Here is an 18,339-nt window from a genome sequence, read left to right as displayed (position 1 = left end):
TGCCTCCGTTTGCACCTGTGACCAATGTCATGAGAGATGGTGCTAAGCTGCAGGGCTCTTGTCAGGGTGGCACCTGAGAAGTCTGACAAGCTCTGGGGACAGAGTGCTAAGTGAGAAGATGTGGCCCTTCAAGAAATGACTTAATTCTCCCATGCCTGTAAGACAAGGGACCATAGGACACGGGGCACATCCCTTCCTTTCCTTGTGGACCATAGACAAACTTCCCAGCCTCTCCTGAGCAGAGAGAAATGAACCCATGGCCCCAGATTCCTCTAAGCCCCTGGATGGAGCTCAGCTATGCTCGTCTCACCCCCCTGGTTCAAGAACCCTGCTGGGAACCTAACTGACAGCAGCAAGGACCCAAGCATCCTCCCACGGGCAGGCGTTCCAAGGGTAAAGCTACTGAACTAGGCAGCCAGGCCCAGCCTGTGCCCCGAGGAACACAGGCACGGATCCTAGGGACTCTGCATGAAGAACCCCAGACCCTCCAGGGCCAATTCTTACCCATAAATGTCCACGATGGTCTCAACACCTGCCACACACACAGCGCTTGTGGGGTGTTCCAGGGACACACGCACAATCCTCTGCAGAGACATACCGGCCTAGGATGGGGGCTTTGGCCACCAAACCCAGCACTAGCCAGATGTCCCCAAGGATGAGGTTTAAAAGTACCCAGTCCCACCCCTCCAGCCCAGGGTGCAAGCTCATTGGTTCCCATCCTAGAAGCCCAGCTTCTTCTCAAAGGCCAAAGAGCCAACCCCCTCTTCAGGATTGGCTGGAAGGGCTCTATCATTTGCATATGAACCTGTGGCTCCCACCCCAGGGCACCCGGAGTTAATTTCCAGGTGGAAAGAAAGCAAGTCCCCACAGGCACTTGGCCCTCACATCTGGGGTGGGTAGGGGCAGGGGAAGGGCATGCAGGGCTTTGCCCCGGCCCTCTGCTGTCCTCTTGCGACTCCTTTCTCTACACCGTTGGAAGGGCTGCCGAGAATGCAGGTTCCCAGCCTAGTTCCAGCCTGGTGCAAGCAACTGGATTTTTCATGCATGCATGAGAGAAATGCTGCTCTTGTCTCCTTTTCTCCTTTTCCTTCTCCACTCCCGCCCCACCCACCTCCCCATCTTTCTTTTTCTTTTTCAAAATTTAATTAATTAATTAATTAATTTTGAGACAGGCTTTCTCTGTGTAGCCCTGGTTGTCCTGGAACTTGCTCTGTAGACCAGGCTGGCCTCAAACTCACAGAGATCCACCTGCCTCTGCCTCTTGAATGCTGGGATTAAAGGTGTGCGCCACCACGGACTGACTTTCTTTTTTTTGAGACAAGGTCTCCAATATCTCAAAGTCACTCTGAGTCTGAGGATGGCCTTGAAATTCGGATCCTTCTCCCAGCCTCCCAAGTGCTGGGAACACAGGTGTGCACTACCCCACCAGCTTTATCTGGTGCTAGGGATCAAAACAGGAGATTTGTGGATGCTAGGCAGGCCATATCTCCAGCTCCCACTGGCCTGGTTTTTCTCCTTTTAAACGTATTATAACTGTATGTATATGCATGATGTTTTACATTGGTGTGTTTACGGAGGAGGTAGTACACATGTGTGCCGTGGTGCGTGTGTGTGCCGTGGTGCGTGTGTGCGGTGGTGTGTGTGTGCCGCGGTGCGTGTGTGTCGCGGTGCGTGTGTGCAGGCAGAGGAGTTGGCTCTCTCCTCCACTATGCGTATCCCAGGGTAGAACTCAGGTTGTTATGGTTAGTGATGAGCACCTTTGCCCACCGCACCATCTCGTCGGTTCCCTGACTTCCTTAATTAAAAGCCTGAGTTGTAAGACTGGACTGGGCTTCCTCCCTGCCTCAGGGGCTTCCTGGTGGAGCCTCACCTTTCCCTGTGAGCAATGGCTGCCATGAGGTTGCAGGATTCAATGGCGGGCAGACCTAACATGGACCCACGCTCATTCTCCCTACTGCTATTGGAGATTAAAAGTTCCCAAGGGGGTAAAAGATGGAGAAGTGAATGTTCATCATCCCTAGTCCTTAGGAGCCAAAAACGCCAGAGTAGGAGGCCCGCTTGTAGGTGGGGAAACGGAAGCCAAGAGGAGTCTGGAATATGAAGAGGAGTCTTGGGCTCGTTTGGTCAGGCTGCACCTGTACTGATGAGGTTGCGTGCCTTCTTCTGCGGGCTCAGTTCCCTCATGTGTAGAAAATGTGGCCAGTCACCTGTGCTGGCAGAGATAATGGCTGTAGAGACTCAGAAGTGCTGAACACAGGCCCTTCCCTCCTTCCTGTGGCTGCTTCCCTCCAGGGCAGGGCAGGGACCAGGATCCATTTCCCAGGGTCCTCCATTTGCACCCGTTAGAGGATGACATCTGGAGCCTATGAACTCTGCAGTAGTTCAGTGTCTGGGAAGGGCATTCCCTAAAGTAGCCAGGACCCAGCGTCACCAGAATTCTGGAGAAAGTCCCAGACAGCCTCCCTAACTGTGGGGAATGGCCGCAAAGAGTGAGGAACTCCCCTCCAAGGATGCTGCCACATTGTGCTGGGGACATGATGAGTCTCACGCCCAGAGTCTATAGCTCCCTTCGGAAGTAGATCCTTGCTGTCAAATCCATCCAGCTGATACCAGCTATTAAACTGCATTTTATTCTAGTACATGTATTCATTTATTTTGTGTGTGGACATATACACGCCACAGCACATATATGGAGGTCAGAGGCCAATTTGTGGGAGTCTGTTCTCTCTTTCCCTGGGATTTGAACTCAGGGCATCAGGATTGGCACTGAGTACCTTTGCCCGCTGAACCGTCTTGCTAGCCCAGTACCAACTTTTAGAAGCAGCCCTGTGGTTGATTCAGGCTTTTAGATGTCAAATATCGGTGGACAGTTTCTTAGTTCATAAAAAAAATGCTAAAATAACTCTGTCAAAGGGAACCGTCTGAGGCAATAGCAAATGTGTAAGATGAGAAAAGAGTAGTAGTTCCAGGCCCCTGAGATCAGACCACCAAAGCTGCAAAGCTGGTAACTTGGTGTGAGAATCGGGGCCTATGTCCTGGGCCCCGGAACTGTTGGAGCATTATCATTTCCCTCCGCTAGCCCGACCCAAGGCCTCCCGCCTCTTCATCCTCCCTGACAGATGAAGATAAAGTCAAGGAATGGGGAGAGAGGAAGAGGCGGGTCGCTCCTCCCAGATAGTATCTCGAGCAGACAGCAGGGTGGAAGCTATCGTGTGCCGTGTGTTCTGTTGAATCAGCTGCTGCTTGGCACTTACCCTGCCTCAGCCCAGGAAGCTGTTCAGCTGACAGGGGCCGCCTACGGCCTGCTGAGGTTGAGCCCAGGCGCTTGTGTCAGGGTGTATAGAGCAGGGGAGCAGGGCCCCTCACTTTCCTTTCTCTGTGTCAGCCCAGGGACAAATGAGACAGCCACTTAGAGAATGCACAGTGATGTTTTTATTGATCAGAAAGAGGGTGGCCAGTCACCCAGGACCCCAGACAGCCTGGGCAGCAACTCCAGGGTCCCCTCATGAGGCTGTGGAGGCTTGCTCCCATGCTCGCCAGGGCTCAGCAGGCTCTTCTTCAGAGGCCAGCCCCTGCCCCCAAGCCTGCTCTTCCTCTTTTTCTCCTTCTCCGTGGCTCAGCCACAGCTGGGTCATGATCATAGAGGAGGGTGGCGGCAGCGTCAGGAGCCTATAAAGGGGCTTCCAATTCCATAGAACCTTCTAGAGGGGAGGAGCCAATCACTACCTGGCCAAGTCCATCCTAACAGTTCCATGGGAGCCTTTGCTAACTGAACGTCCAGTGGCTACAAAGTTACAGCAGCTGCCTCAAGTCTGGGATTCCACAAGAAGTTACTAAAAATGCAAAGACAGAATCCAGAGGCTGGCAGCCTGGTGTGGCTCCTTGACCGGAGGAGGAAGGGAGCAGCCAGCTCCCTCTGCCAGCCGTGCCCTGCAGCCAGCCTGGTCTACCTGCTTGCCTGCCTACACATGCTTCTGTGACCTCACCCGGTACTATTAGCCTCCAGGGCAGCTGTCTGTCCTACCGTGGGAGGGGGACACAGGCCTGCCACTGGGTTTACTAGGGCAGTGCAAGTGTTGTGCAGGGTCCCAGGCTGCTGAGGAAGTGTGGGCCCTCCCCTCCCACTGCCTGCAGCAGGTTGGGGAGTAATTAGAGACTATTAGAGGAAATTAAGCCCCACCTCCAGATGTAACTTAATGGTCTGCCCCACCCTCTCCTAACACCTTGGGCCCCACCCCCTTCACATCTGGAACAGCCAGCAGCCTTAGGATTCAGATTCAGGGTCCCCAAATGCTCAGCTAGGAGTCCCAGGCTTCCAGGTTCCCCACCCCAAGATGGGCAACCTATTTGATTTCCTGTTCAGGCCTTCCTGCCTGCCCCTCCCTTCCCCCACCCCAGGGGCCTCCCTATGCTCCCCAGAGCCTGCCTTCCAACCGGAAGCAACAGGTCTCATAATTAAAGGCTGCCCCAACAAGTAACAAGCATCCTGCGGAGGATGGAGTGGATGGAGTAGGGCATTAAAGGGGCCTTGGTGCCTGCTCCCGTTCAGGGCCCTGGCCTTTCCGGCCCTTGCCTGCTTACATACAGCAGAAGGGTGTGTAAGGGCCACAGCCTGAAGTCCCCTTAGGAAAAAGAATGCCCCAAATCTTCCTTTTCATCTTACACAGTCCAGGAGTCATGTGGAACCATGATGCTCTCAGCCCAGGGTCCAGGCATGGTGAGCATTTCTGAAACAGCCCCAAAGCTATTGTTTCCAGTCCCAGAGAGGTAGTCAAACAAAGGGGAGAGACTCCTGGTGGGGTGTGCCTGCAGAGGCCATGCCTTGGACAGGCTCAGCTGCTGACCTTGACCCTCTGGGGGCTGTGGCTGGGAACAGGAGAGGGAAGAGTGATGATGTCCCTGGGCAGGACAGACCGCTCCAGAGACAAAGAAGTGTGGTGTCCCCCTGGAGTCACTCCGGCCGACCACAGGCCCCAGGAGGGTGGAGGCTGGTCCATGTCCCTCATCCTTGCCCTGCATGCCCATCGAAAGGGCAGCAAGGGTGGTGGCCGGGCAGACTCAGGGCACTGAGTTCCACCACCGAAAGGAGAAAGGTTTCCTTCGCACATTGGTGCCACAGTGGATCTCCCCGAGCAGCTGGTGGTAGGACAGGAAGTCATCGATGAAGATGCAGTATAATCCCAGCGGCTCCAGCAGGGAGCGCACCTTCTCCTCCAGGCAGCAGCGGCCATTGATGATGGGCCCAAAGGGCTTGGGGATGCCCAGGTACTTGCCTAGGACCACCATGTTGACCTGCAAGAGAGAGGAAGAGTCCTACTGACCATGAATGTGCCACACCCTGGGCTCCTTCTGGGTTCTGGCTCTGCTGATGCGTCCCACCAGGACTAGGGTCTGAGATGGGGGTGGGGATGTGTGTCCATTATAATCTGGGAGTCATAAACAGGAAGATGGTGACTTTGAGGCCAGCCTGGGCTACATAAATAAAGCGTATCTCAACATGTAAAAAAAGAAATAAAAAGGCGGCGGGGGGGTGGGGGGCGCACTGGGCTGAGGGTGTTGTAACTCAGTGGTAGAGCTGTTCCTTAGTTAGTAGCGGGTATGGTTAACGCTACCAATGGCATTCACCCTTCCTCCTATGGTTTCTCCCATTTCTCAGACAATCGTCACGTTGTAACGAGTTTGCCACAGCCAGAGATTAAACACGCAGGTCTACGGGCCTGTCCTGTAACTGTCCTGTCCTCACCAGTGTTAATGGCTCTGGAGTACACAGCCTGCTCGGCTGTTTATAGCAGCCCTTTTTTTAGTGTTCAGCACTTGCTGAGAGTATGTGCACTCTAGATACACCATCCCTGAGTCTCACAGACCCCTCTGAGGTTGTGGTTCAGACAGGTTAAGTGACATTGCAAGTCAGGAAGCCTTGTTGCCGACTGACAAGCTGGAATGTGCATGCTGGGGAGGTGGGGGAGTGCCTGGGGGGCGGGGGTCAAAGGGCAGGGAGAGGAATAGGAAGTCATGTTTATTGTCCTGGCCGGGCCTCTGCTCCTAGAGTCGCAGTCACAGCCCAAGGTCACAGGCTTTAACCTAAGCTATGTCCCACCTGCAATGGGAGATATGCCAGCAGTCTTTAGCCACATATGGCTGTGAAGGTTAAAATCACTTCCCATCTCTGGTTGTTATTTACAGGCCACGTGTCACCATGTCATCCCGATACTTAGAGGATGCCATGTTCCACTGCAGAGCTCCAGAGTGCTCACCCCAGCAGGGAAAGCTCTAACAAGGCAGAGGCACAGCTTCGGGCAGTGAGGAAAGGTCTACCAGCCTGGTATTGTTGGTTGTTACTGGAGGCAGAGATGCCGTTAAACACCGTATGGTGTCCAGCAGCAGGAGGCTCGGGTGGAAAGCCCCTGTCTTTGGGGAGCAGCACCCTGCCAGCCTAGAAGCTAGACCTCATGGATAACCAGGAACTAGGCACCCCCTCACTCCAGTCTGCACACCCCTTTCCCTAACTTGGTCACTTGGTACTACTCCAGTCTCGTCCCAGGAGAAGTACCCAAGCTAAAGGCACCATAGGAGAGGAGGGTCGCTTCCTGCTCCAGGACCCACCTCTCATTGAGGACCTCGCCCTGTATCCTTTCCTGGCAGGGCGGGAAATGGGCCCGTGGGCCAGCTGAATTGATAGCATCACTCAGGCCTGCCCCGACTGAGGGCTTTTGGCCTCATCTGCTGCCTAGTGGCCACTGTTTGTTCTGTCGGCCAGGAAGGCTGACGCAGATGCCCCTTGGGGGAGCTAAGGTGTGAACAGAGCAAGTCAGTGAGTCTCCACATAGAAGTCAGAAACGTCTGCGTCTGCCTTTCCATCTGGAAAATGAAAGCTCACCGGGGTGGGGCTGGCTGCCCGCTGTGGGGTGTCTAGCAGCTCTCCCGGCCGTTGCCCACCAGGTGCCAAGGGCACCGACTCATGGGGCTCCAGCGCTTGTTCCTGCCCCGTCTGGGAACTGCTGGCCAAGCTGCCCCCTCTCTGCACAGCCTCTGTGTCCACCCATCCTCACACCCACCAGGCACTCTCACCATGTCAGGGAAGAAGGCTTCCGCGTAGGCTCCCTTCAGATAAAAGAGCTGAGGGATGTCCACGATGTCGCTCTCCGACAGGCCCAGCTCTCGCTTGAGCACCTCCCGGTTCCAGTCGATGCATTTCTGGGGAGGAGGGAAGCCCCGCCCCCAATGGTAGTATCTGAGTGCACTGTGAGTGAATACAGCACTGAGCGCCTGTGGGCGCCTCAGAGCTTCTCAGGGGTTCTGTGCAAAAGGATGCACAGCTGTCTGAAGCTGGGGAACTGAGGCTCGGCCGCTTGCCCAAATGCACAGGGATAGTTGAGGTCTGGTTCCAAAGGATCCTGCCACTTGATTACAATTTTATGTGTATGCCTTGGCGGCAATGGAGGTCAAAAGAGGGCATCAGATCACCTGGAACTGGAGTTACAGATGGTTGTGAGCTGCCATGTGGGTGCTGGGAATAGAACCTGGGTCCTCTGGAAGAGCAGTCAATGTTCTTAACTGCTGAGTCCTTTCTTTAGTCCCAGTTACATTTTTTAAAATTGTGGTGTGTGTGTGTGTGTGTGTGTGTGTGTGTGTGTGTGTGTGTGTGTGTACAACATAGGCACATGTGGAGGTCAGTCAATTCTTTCCATCCACTATGATTTCTGGGGATCAAACTGAGCTCCTCAGGCAGCAGGAGCCTTTACCTGCTAGACACTTTGATGACCCCCTGCCATTTTTTTTCTAGACAGGGTTTCTCTGTGTAGCTTTGGAGCCTGTCCTGGAACTTTCTCTGTAGACCAGGCTGGCCTTGAACTCACAGAGATCCGCCTGTCTTTGCCTCCTGAGTGCTGGGATTAAAGGCACTGTCCCAACCATCGCACGGCTAATATTCCTGCCTCACCCCAGCCATCTAGGTAAAGTCCTGGCTTGGTGAAGAAGAGCGGATGGGCCCCTCCCTTCACTGAGCCCAGCATCATATACAGGGCGGGCGCTATCGTTGGTGAGCCCTCCCCCTTCCCAGATGTGTCCCACAGGCTCTCTGTCCCGAGTCCCTGAGGACCCCATGCCACTGCATCTCCCGTTCCCTCTCCCAGGGTGAGGCCTTGGATGTACTTCTGTGGAAAGGGACCACACCCCCGGAGTCAGGAAACTCCAGGTGCCTGCTGTGGCCTGGGGGTGGCCGGCCTGTGCCCCCAGTCTGCCAGCTCTGAGGACAAACGCACTTCTCACTCTCACACCCTCGGAAACCCACAGGACAACCCGAGGCTGGGCCATGTCCCCCTCACTCTGGACCTCATCGCCACCTGGCTGCCATCCTGCCCTCACCTGCACGTGCGTGCTGTCCCTCCTGAGGTGTTCGTCCGCTAAGATGCTGTTGATGCTTCTCTTTGCCTTGTGTTTGAGGCCTGTGAAGGACAGACAGCGTGTGAGTTCAGGGACAGGCAGACAGTGTGTATTTAGGGACAGACAGTGAGTTCAGGGACACGGCCTGGAGCCCCCAGGCCTGACGCAGCACAGGGCATGTCGATGACACTGACACAAGCAGCATAGTGAACGAGAAAGGCAGGACTCAGGGAGACTGGTTTAATCTGCAGCCAGGCCCTGGAGAAAAACCGAGGTGCTGGGAGAAGGCCTCAGGGCTCCTCAGGGCTCCTCAGGGCTCCTCAGGGCTCCTCAGGGCTCCTCAGGGCTCCTCAGGGCTCCTCAGGGCTCCTCAGGGCTCCTGGCACTGGCCTCCCACAACTGCTGGGGTGGCTTAGTTGATCTTTAAGATGTTCCAGGGAGGGCGATTATCATATCCAAGAGGCAGAGCTGACTCCACTCCAGCAAGTGTTAAAGCTAGGATTTGGACCCAGGAAATACCCCTTCATCTCCCCTGAGGTCCAGCCTAGGAGCCACCATCAACCTCTCTGAGATGACTCTCTGGTCCCTTAATGCCCCCCCCCTCCAGGGCAGCAGTAGGAACATCCCCAGGGATGGTGGTGAAAGGGTGGAATCCCCATGAGGTGACAGAATGTTGGCACTCACCATCAAACTGCACTGCCTCCCCATAGCCCTCCTCCATCTTCTCCTGGAACAGCTGGAGGCAGGCACTGGGGCTGGCCAGGAGCAGCCGGAAGCCCTGTGGGGGGCCGGGGGATGATTCAGAGCATGGGTCCATTAGATGCCAGAGACCTCCGAGGACTGAGTCAGGAGCCAGGTGTGCCCTGGACTCCTTTCTCCCCGGCCCTGTCCACGCCACCCACCAAGTGGGTCCCAACTGCGGGCTCTTCCCACATCTGTGTCCCTACCTGGAGTCCTGCTCACTTTGCTTAACAAGGAATTCGGTTCCTCCTTCCACCTCATCCAGGTGTGTCCCTGCTGCGGCTGCTCACTGCCCCCATCTGAGCTCTAACCACTGGGCCACCGTCCACTAGGAAGCCCCTCCCCCTGGGTGGCTTTCTCCATGAGGGATGAGGGTCACTTTCTTCCTGGCCCTCTCTACAAGAGAGCCTGTCTCTGTGGTCAACGGAGAACCCAGAGCCTACATCCTGATGAAAATCCTCCGCAACCACCCTGGGCTGTATGGACCTGAGAGCGTTGCCAACCCTCCCAAGCCTCGATGTCCTTACCTGTAAAATGGAGGCAAGAATGGGCTTGTTGGAGGGCCACCTGGCTAAAAGTGTGTGTGAGCCTGGCACACAGTAGGCGCTTGAGTTCTGGTCTCAACTCTTACCAGTGCCATTCCTGACTCTTGGAGTGTTCTGGGGTCTAGAAAGACCAGCAGGAAGCACACAGTCTCTTGGCTTCCTCCAGGAAGCCCTCCCCGATTAACACAGCCTAAGCCCCAGGGCATGCTGACCCCATAGGACTGAGTCGGTTGCAGTGCCCATGCCCAGAACTATCCTATGTGGCCAGGTGGGGGCAGAGATGACTCTGGAAGGCTGTGGAATTGGTGAAGCAGGGGACACACCTTTTGGTCAGAGGTGGGCACGAAGCTCAGAAACTCATCCACATGGCCCACGGAGAGCCAGTCGGAGTAGAGCTCCACCGGGGCCTGCACCTGCTGGGCCTGCAGGAAGTCACGGACCACCCTAGCCATCCGCCGCCCGCTGGACCTGGTGGGGAGAGGCTCGGTCAGTCATCTTATGTCCTCCCTCCCCGCCCCCTCCCCATACATCTCTTCTATGCCCTCACATCCCTCTGAGTGGACCTGCTTTGCCAGGGGGGAAACTGAGGCTCAGTGAGCTAAGGTGACGTAGCCTGAGCCACGCTGCTGAGAAAGGTCAAGGCCAGACTCCCCTGATGACAGGCCCAGAGATTCGCAGCCCAAGCGGAAGCCATTGGAAGCAGAGTGGAGGTAGGACAGAGGCAGACGCCATCGGTCAGGGGACAGATGGGCATGGCAGATGATGGTCAGGGTCAGGGGTCTGAAATCATTAAGGTCTGGTCCTGACCTTTCTCAGCCTCGTGGCCCAGGCTGCCTTCTCAGGTCCCTGGGTTGCATCTCCCCTCTGGGAAAGAGGATCCACTCAGAGGGTTATTCTGTATAAAAAGATCCTGCTCCCAGCTAACTGTCCACTGTAAGGCTTGTCACCCACAAGCTCTTCCCCATTGCGGAGTCTGCTCCAAACAAGGAGTGATGTCAAGCCTTCTCTGGCCAGCAGGAATCGGCCTTCCTGTCTGGGTGGCCAGGGACCTGTCGTTTTCCTTGATGCCTCTTTCAAGCTTGATCCCTTATGCTCTATCCAGAGAGAGGATTTTAAAGGTCAGACTGCGTACCTCTTCTGGTTGGAACCCTGGGGTCACTGCCATCTCACCTCCAGAAACTACACGACCCCTAGTGACCTACCCATGGCTGTGGGCCACCTAGCCCCCACCCTGGCCCTGCCTCTCCTCTCCACTCATTCTGGTCTCCTGCTGTACTCCCTGAACTTATCAGACACATTCCTGCTCAGGACCTTCACGCCTACCCTGCACCCCACCCCTGCAGCTGGAAACACAGCCCTCTCCCCTAGGTCCCATGGCTCCCCTCTTTCCTCTTCCGGTGGGACTCAAATCTTCTTTCTCTGAGGTTTTGGCAAGTAGCAGCCATGTCCCGACCCCCTTCATAACTTCATTTTTCCCCATGGCACTGGTACTTACCCACCTGACTCTCATCCCCTGCTGGGATGCACTTTCTACCAGGGCAGGGGCCTCGTCTAAACTGTTCTCTGCGGAAGCCCCAGCCCCTCTCACACAATGTCTGATTCAGAAACACTGGTGCATGGTGCAAACGCCTTGGAGTAGCTGTGTAACAAGTAGGACCCAGAGGCTTCAGATGTTGCTCAGTTAGTACGGCGCTTGCCTGCCATGCATGAGGTCCTGAGTTCAATCCCTGGTACTGCATGAACGGGGTATGGTGGTGGCACACACCGGTCATTACAGCACCTGGGAGGTGGAGAGAGGAGAATCTTTGGCTGTATTTTGAGTTTGAAGTCAGCCAGGGGCTACATGAGACTCTGTCTCAAAAAAAAATTAAAAAGGTCCATAATTTAGAACCTGCCACAACAAGCTTGACAAAGGCACAAACGAAGCCGCTGGCTGGAATGGTTAGGTCTAATTCTACACTGGGGCCCAGAGAGGACACCTGCATCGATAGCATCATTAATCCTGCGTGGCTCTAGACGGAGGCAGGAGAGGGCTTTTTTATCAAGCCTATTTTACAGTCGAAGAAAATGAGGCATGGGATATAAAAGGAATCATTTATTTCAAATGCTTCAGCATTGCTCACCCCACATTCCTGGAAATTCCTCTTCTATATGTTGGTATTTTGGTTTGGCTCAGTCCTCCCCGCCCCTACCACACTTTAACTTGTTTTTGTTTTATTTGTTTGGGTTTTTGGTTTTGGAGACAGAGCCTCACTCTGTACCCAAGGCTGACCTTGAACTCGGATCCTCCTGCTTCAGACTCCTGGGGTTACTGGGTTGTACTTCCATGTTTAGCACCCTCAGTACTTTCACCGGTGCCTGGCACCTGCCCCTAATTTGAAGGAACGAATTGAGCACTGACTGTTTGCCAGACAGCATGGTGAGAACTTGAGTGGTACAGACCAAATCGATGGGCATTGGACCCTGGAGACTCACAGACCACTTCCTGGGACCTCCGGGCCTGAAGGCCAGCCCCAGTGCACTATCTGAGGTGGGTGACCAGCAGGGCCTCTGTCCGTCTCCTGGCCAGCCTCAGCCAGTGCAGCAGGCCCAGGCACCCAACTTCGTGCCTCGCTTGGTACCAGCAAAACCCACCTTGTCTGATTCAACAGCCCCAGGCTATGACCTGAGGTTGTGTGGCCAGCTGGGGCTCAGAGGACAAGTTGGGACACATCCAGGCTCCACACCAACCTCCACAAATGAAAGGGACACCAGGGTTTGTGACACGGTGAAACCCCTGTGGGCTTTAAGGAGCACACCCTTGTTGGGCTACCTGGGCTTGGGGAGGGACCTACTGCATGGTGAGCAGGCACCTGCCCGTGTCTGAGTGTTAACTGTACCCTAAACACCTTGTCCTCTGCGCCATCACAACTGGCCAGTGTGGGGGTCACTGAGTAGCTCTGTCATATCAGTGACTTTTGTTTCCCAGTGCAAGGAGCCTGTCCCTGCTTATGTCACCTCTCACCTTGGCTGACTTCAGGCAGAGTCTCATTAGCCCAGGCTAGCCTCAGACTTGTGATGTAGCTGAGGATGGCCTTGAACTTCTGATCCTCCTGATTCCATTCACCCAAGTGCTGGGGTCACAGTTGTGAGCCATCACTCTTGGCTTACTTACTCCAAGCTGGAGATCAAACCCGGGAGGGACTCACTCGTGGTAAGCAAGCCTCTATCAGCCAAGCTCATCCCCAGCCTCTGACAGGCTGGTTTAATGTGGTGATTATCCTTATTAGACACTGGCCACTAATTTGATCCTGAGACCTTACAATCCATGTGACAGTCATACCATGAGCTCTGGAGGACACCTTCCAGTCCAGAGTCTGAGACAGTCATTCCCATGGGCTCTGGAGGGCACCTCCCTGTCTGGAGAGCCACATGGAGGAGGTTATTGCACCCTCCCATGCCCACCACCCTCTCAGGCCACTCACTTGGGGAAGTTGCCGCCGATAAGGATTCTGCCGAGCGGGTACTCTTTGTTGCCAACCCTCACCGGTGGGCTCACATCCAGGTTGCCAAAGGAATCCAGGCCAGAGGCGCCTGCGTACTGGATCTCTCGGGTCACATATCCAAAGTCAGGACCCTAGAGAGGCACCGTCAGAGCACCCACAGTCAGAAGGGTTGGAGGGAGGAGTCATGCTTAGAGGAGGGGAGGGCACTGGACACCCACTCCCCAGGTCTCCACTGAAATCCCATTTCCATCCACACCTAACAAGCCCCTCTCTTTACACACTGAGAAGTTCAAGATCAAGCCAGTGCCCAGAGGTGAGCAGAGTCTCCAGGTCCTTGATCACGCAGTGGACATCCAAAGGACTCACGGATGGACAGACATGGTGGAGAGACCATGGTAGAAAGTGAAGGGAGGATGGAGCCATCAGGGCGGGGCAGATGACTCAGGAGGTAAAGAAAGCATTTGCCAATCAAGCCTGAGGACCCAAGGTTGATCTCCAGCACCCACATAAAAGCCTGGTGTGGTGGTACACACTTGCAAGTCCAGCGCTGGGAGGCAGGGTAGCCGTGGGTTACATGGGTTAGCATAGCCTAATTGGCAAGTCCCAGGCCAATAGGAGACACACTCTCTCTCTCTCTCTCTCTCTCTCTCTCTCTCAAAAAAAAGGTGGACAGCTCTTAAGGCATGACATCAAAGGATGCCCTCTGATCTCCACATGTATGTGCATGAACACACACACACACATACGTGCATACACACATACACACACATAGGCTCACATATGCACACACACACATACGTGCACACACATACACATACATAGGCTCACATATGCACACACATACACATACATATGCATACACATATACATACACACATATGCACACACCCCTACATACACGCACACATATGCACACATACATATATACACACACATGCACACATGCACACGTGCACACACACATGTGGGCACAAACATACACAACATATGTGCGCCCAGACACACACATACATACACACACACACACACACACACACACAATGCCCCCACACACATTAAAACCTGTGAGTCACTGGGTAGGCAGAGGGTTCAGGATTCCTGACACACCAGTCAGGAAGACAAGGCATTCAGCAGCCTCAGCCTGCACATTAAGCCAAGAAGAGAGGAGCACCATGGCCCCAAAGGAAGAGAAGGCTGAGAGGTCACAGAGCCAAGAGTCAGGGTGCCCTGGTCACACACTTACCCTGCAGGATTTACCCCATTGTGTAATATTCCTCTACACTGTGTGAAGATGTGTCACTGTGGCTGACTTAATAGAGGGCTGAATGGCCATAGCTGGGCAGGAAGAGGTTAGGCGGGACTTCTGGGGACAGAGAAGACTCAGAGGAAAAAGGTGGAGTTGTCAGTCAGACACAGAGGAAGCAGGCCATGCAAGAGGAGAGTAAAAACCACAAGCTGCGTGGCAGCATGTAGATTAATAGAATGGGTCAATTTAAGTTATAAGAGCTAGTGAGGCAAGCCTAAGCCAAGATGGAGCTTTCATAGTTACTAAGAAGTCTCTGTGTATTTATTTGGGAGCTGTCTGGTGGGACAGAGAAAGACTTGTTATACCCCACCCCCACCCCATCCAATCTGCTAGTTACTAGCTTGAGGCACCCTATTTCCAAACTCCCTCCTGGGTCCACACTGTCCTTGCAGGAAGGAACTTGGGGCCTACAAACCCACAGAAACAGGCCAGCTCAGGAGAAACTGCAGCCAACTGTCAGGTACAGGGGTCTTGTAGGTACCCGTTGGGGTTTGTGCATGGGTGCCCCATTGGTTACCTGCCTTGGGCAAGTTGCTTAACTTCCCCAAGTCTCAGTTTCCTTGATACTGAAAAGGTAACTTTATAAATAACAATTACTAATAATAGGGCAGAGTATCTCGTGGACTGAGTGTAGGAAGCCATTTTAAAAAACTAGGGGGCAGTAGCTGCCGCCGCCATCCTGTGTGTAGGGAGTACCAGTCCCTGGTGTGCTCGCTAGGGTTACACAGCCTCTCAAGGGCAGTCTGGTCTCCAGGGCTGCTGTTTCCGTTGACTCCCCATTGAGAATGAGCCCTGGCCACTCAGAATGATCCCTATTACAGAGAATGACTCCCCTCCAAGAACATTGCTGTTCTGTCTCTCCCAGGATGGAGAAAGTGTTATGGGAGTGGCTGTCTATTTGCATGTGATTTGCATGTGATTTGCGTGTCATTTACATTCTCAGAGGAAACCTACCCACTCTGCCCATTACTGTCAACGCCCCCACCAGTCTCTGGACCCTGAAAGACCAGATGAGGCTCCATCAGGGCTCCCAGGAGAGGAGCCACCAAAGCCCTGCCCTCTTACCCCGCCCCCCTGCCCACCACCATGTTCTTGGCCACACACCAGGATCTTCTTAAGGGCGAAGTCCCTCAGACCTCTGTTTCGAGGGGAGTCGAAGACCACAGGGAAGGATTTGTGAGGGGCTTCAATATAGCCAAACTCCATCTCGTCCTGTGTGAGGAAGAAAGATCTGCAGCAGGCCTCCTCAGGAGGTTTCAGGAAAGATGACCCCAGACAGTGACATCACCCAAGAGGACACTGGGAAGGAGGGGCAGGGAATGGGGGTGGCTGGGGGGGGAAGAGAGGTGGCTGGGGGGGAAGGGAGGTGGCTGGGGGGGAAGGGAGGTGGCTGGGGGGGAAGGGAGGTGGCTGGGGGGGAAGGGAGGTGGCTGGGGGGGAAGGGAGGTGGCTGGGGGGGGGAAGGGAGGTGGCTGGGGGGGAAGGGAGGTGGCTGGGGGGGAAGGGAGGTGGCTGGGGGGGCTCCAGGTCTCCATCCAGAAGACCCAGCCCCAGAGGCAGGATGTTTGGAGGAGACAGGAGAGATTGCTGCTGTTGGAGGGTGACCCCCAGTCCTGTGCCAGGCTGCTCTAGCTTGGGCCCGTGTCCCCAGGCTCAGGAGGCAGACGTGACTGAGCTCCTGTACTCCCAGTCACCCACCACCCACCCAGTTCTTTTTTGGAGCCAATTTGCACCCACCTGGATCCAGCGATCATTGTTATTCTCCACCTGGGGACAGACCACTAGCTTGCAGTTGGCCTTCTGGGCCAGGTGGGCCATGTCCTCCAGGAATTTGTCATTGCGGCCATGGGCATCTGTCACACTGCAAGGACAGTGACCACAGCTGGGACCAGAATCCAACTGCGCCAGGCCCTGTGTCCCTGGACACTGGATGCATCCCTGCCCTGGAGAGGATGGAAGACTTGGGGGTGGGGTGTGTGTGTGTCATGTTTCTAGATCACATCAGGTGACTGGTGCCTGAGCAGGGCAAGGTCAGTTTGTAGAGCCCAGAATCGGGTGCCTGAACTAGCCCAGGCAGTCCAGGGTGGCTGTGGAAGTGACCTGGGGTTGATGCCACTCATGGAGATGGCAGTAAGTGGGCTAGCCCCGACTTCTCAGGGCAGAGAGTTAAGGCGAGGTCTCTGGGCAGACAGGAAGCTGGGACACTCCTGGCTCCAGGGGGACAGATGAGCCTGAGCAGCCTCACCTTCTTGCTCTGAATTTGCATCTGGCTCACCTGGCCCTGTCTTCCACTCCTATCTGCAATATCTCAAGAGTTGACCAGCAGAGGCCACTAGATACCAGGGCATAGCAGAAGGACCAGGACACCCAGAATGGGCAAGACTCAATGGATCCTATGACTGGGTCCCTGTGTCCTCAGAAGATGCAGACGCGACTTCAGAAGAGTGAAGCCAGGTCCTTCCTAGCACACATGCAGGGCTCAGCCCCACCACCCAGATTTTTGTTTTCTTTTGTGTTGAGGTAGGGACTCTTGTAGCAGAGGCTGGATTTGAACTCCCAGTCTTCCTCCTGCAACCTCCCAAATGAGGGATTACAGGCCTGTACCACCACACCTGACCCCATGACCCAGACGGAATTCAAGGTTTCTAGGCCTCTGTAACGGGTGGAGAGCCAGCAGATTTAGAACTACCTGGTGCTGGCGGGGGCGGTAGGACCTCTACCGTGGTCACATGGCAGCTCAGGGCTGTGACACCATCCCTGAATGAAGGTTGGCCAGCCACACAGCATACTGCTTACTCTTCTGGTTTGGGCCTGGTGGGGCTGGGGGGCAGGACTCACCTGCACACGTATAGCTCCAGGGGTGGCTGGGTGTTGGGGGTCATGATCCAGGGGGCCACTCGGAAGGTCACGCTGTCTGTGAAGAGTGACACCTCGGAGAGGGCCTGGGAGAGAGGAGTACTCAGAGGCATTGTGGGCTCCGGGCTGCCCTCTGTCCCCCACACAGCCCTCCTGTAGCACTTACCTCTGTGACTACCAGGCTGACGCTGAGAGAGATCAGCCCTGGGAAGTTGGTGTCAGGGAAAACAAGTCCTTCCACATAGAACCGGATGTTGCCCTCCCCGGGGTGCCGCTCTACCTCATATTCCTGGTGGTAGGGTCCTAGCACCTGCTTGTAGTCTGAGAGGGAGGTCCCACCTGAGGAGAACAGGGTCAGGCCCATGTGGGGGCCACCTCTGGGGAGCTCTACTTGAGTTCCCTTCCAGCTCTCCAGTGCTCAAGCTTTGTGACCTTGGCCCAACGACTCAACCTCTCTGAGCCTCAGGAGAACTGAGAGAACTAGAGAAAAGCGTCTGACCCAACAGGTGATGATGACCCAAATGTTCGTCCACAGAGCTTACAAACAAATTGTGTCAAATAAAGGACATCTGGAGATGCACTACCACACACCCACAAAAAGCAATGAAGTGATCGTGTGTGCCACGTAACGGATGAATCTCTGTGGTGACAGAAGATGGGAGGGGCTTCTGATGTGTCTGGATTTTTATTTGGGGTGATTAAACATATCACCACTGATCTGCAACTCAGTCCACTAAAGCTGCAGATTCTGGTTAGAAAAATCATGCAATTCAGCCAGGATTTGAAGCTAGGTCCTGGGCCTTAGCCTCCAAGGTCCCTTACCCTTCTTGCCCGTTTGGGTGGGGCCACCAGACAGCAAGAATTTGGTGCTGACTGACTGGCTAGAGGAGGCAACAAGTCATGTGGGGTCAGGGAGGGGCCTTGGCACCCAAAAAGCCTGGCTTGGAACTCTCCCCCCACTCCACTTGGCTGTGCGACAGTGACTGTGTGTCTGAGCTCCGGTTTTCTCTCTGTGCATTGGGAC

The 18,339-nt window shown here is 54.9% G+C and overlaps 1 protein-coding gene across 1 annotated transcript in view; it reads right to left on the bottom strand.

Annotated features, from left to right (window-relative positions):
* Positions 1–3,409: 3,409 nt before the first annotated feature.
* The window catches only part of Padi1 (peptidyl arginine deiminase 1), a 33,111-nt gene continuing 18,181 nt past the window's right edge, over positions 3,410–18,339 (bottom strand). Inside the window, exons 7-16 of the mRNA XM_040757530.1 lie at positions 17,482–17,654; positions 17,298–17,401; positions 16,197–16,320; positions 15,564–15,671; positions 13,133–13,284; positions 9,992–10,136; positions 9,067–9,160; positions 8,365–8,444; positions 7,069–7,194; positions 3,410–5,292 (exon numbers count right to left, since the gene is read on the bottom strand). Coding sequence (XP_040613464.1) covers positions 5,059–5,292; positions 7,069–7,194; positions 8,365–8,444; positions 9,067–9,160; positions 9,992–10,136; positions 13,133–13,284; positions 15,564–15,671; positions 16,197–16,320; positions 17,298–17,401; positions 17,482–17,654 — 1,340 coding nt within the window. The 3' untranslated portion in view covers positions 3,410–5,058. The remainder of the gene's footprint in view (positions 5,293–7,068; positions 7,195–8,364; positions 8,445–9,066; positions 9,161–9,991; positions 10,137–13,132; positions 13,285–15,563; positions 15,672–16,196; positions 16,321–17,297; positions 17,402–17,481; positions 17,655–18,339) is intronic.

This window comes from Mesocricetus auratus, unplaced genomic scaffold (genome assembly GCF_017639785.1).
Source record: "Mesocricetus auratus isolate SY011 unplaced genomic scaffold, BCM_Maur_2.0 Super-Scaffold_100014, whole genome shotgun sequence".
Classification (NCBI taxonomy): domain Eukaryota; kingdom Metazoa; phylum Chordata; class Mammalia; order Rodentia; family Cricetidae; genus Mesocricetus; species Mesocricetus auratus.
This window is presented reverse-complemented; position numbering and strand designations above follow the sequence as displayed.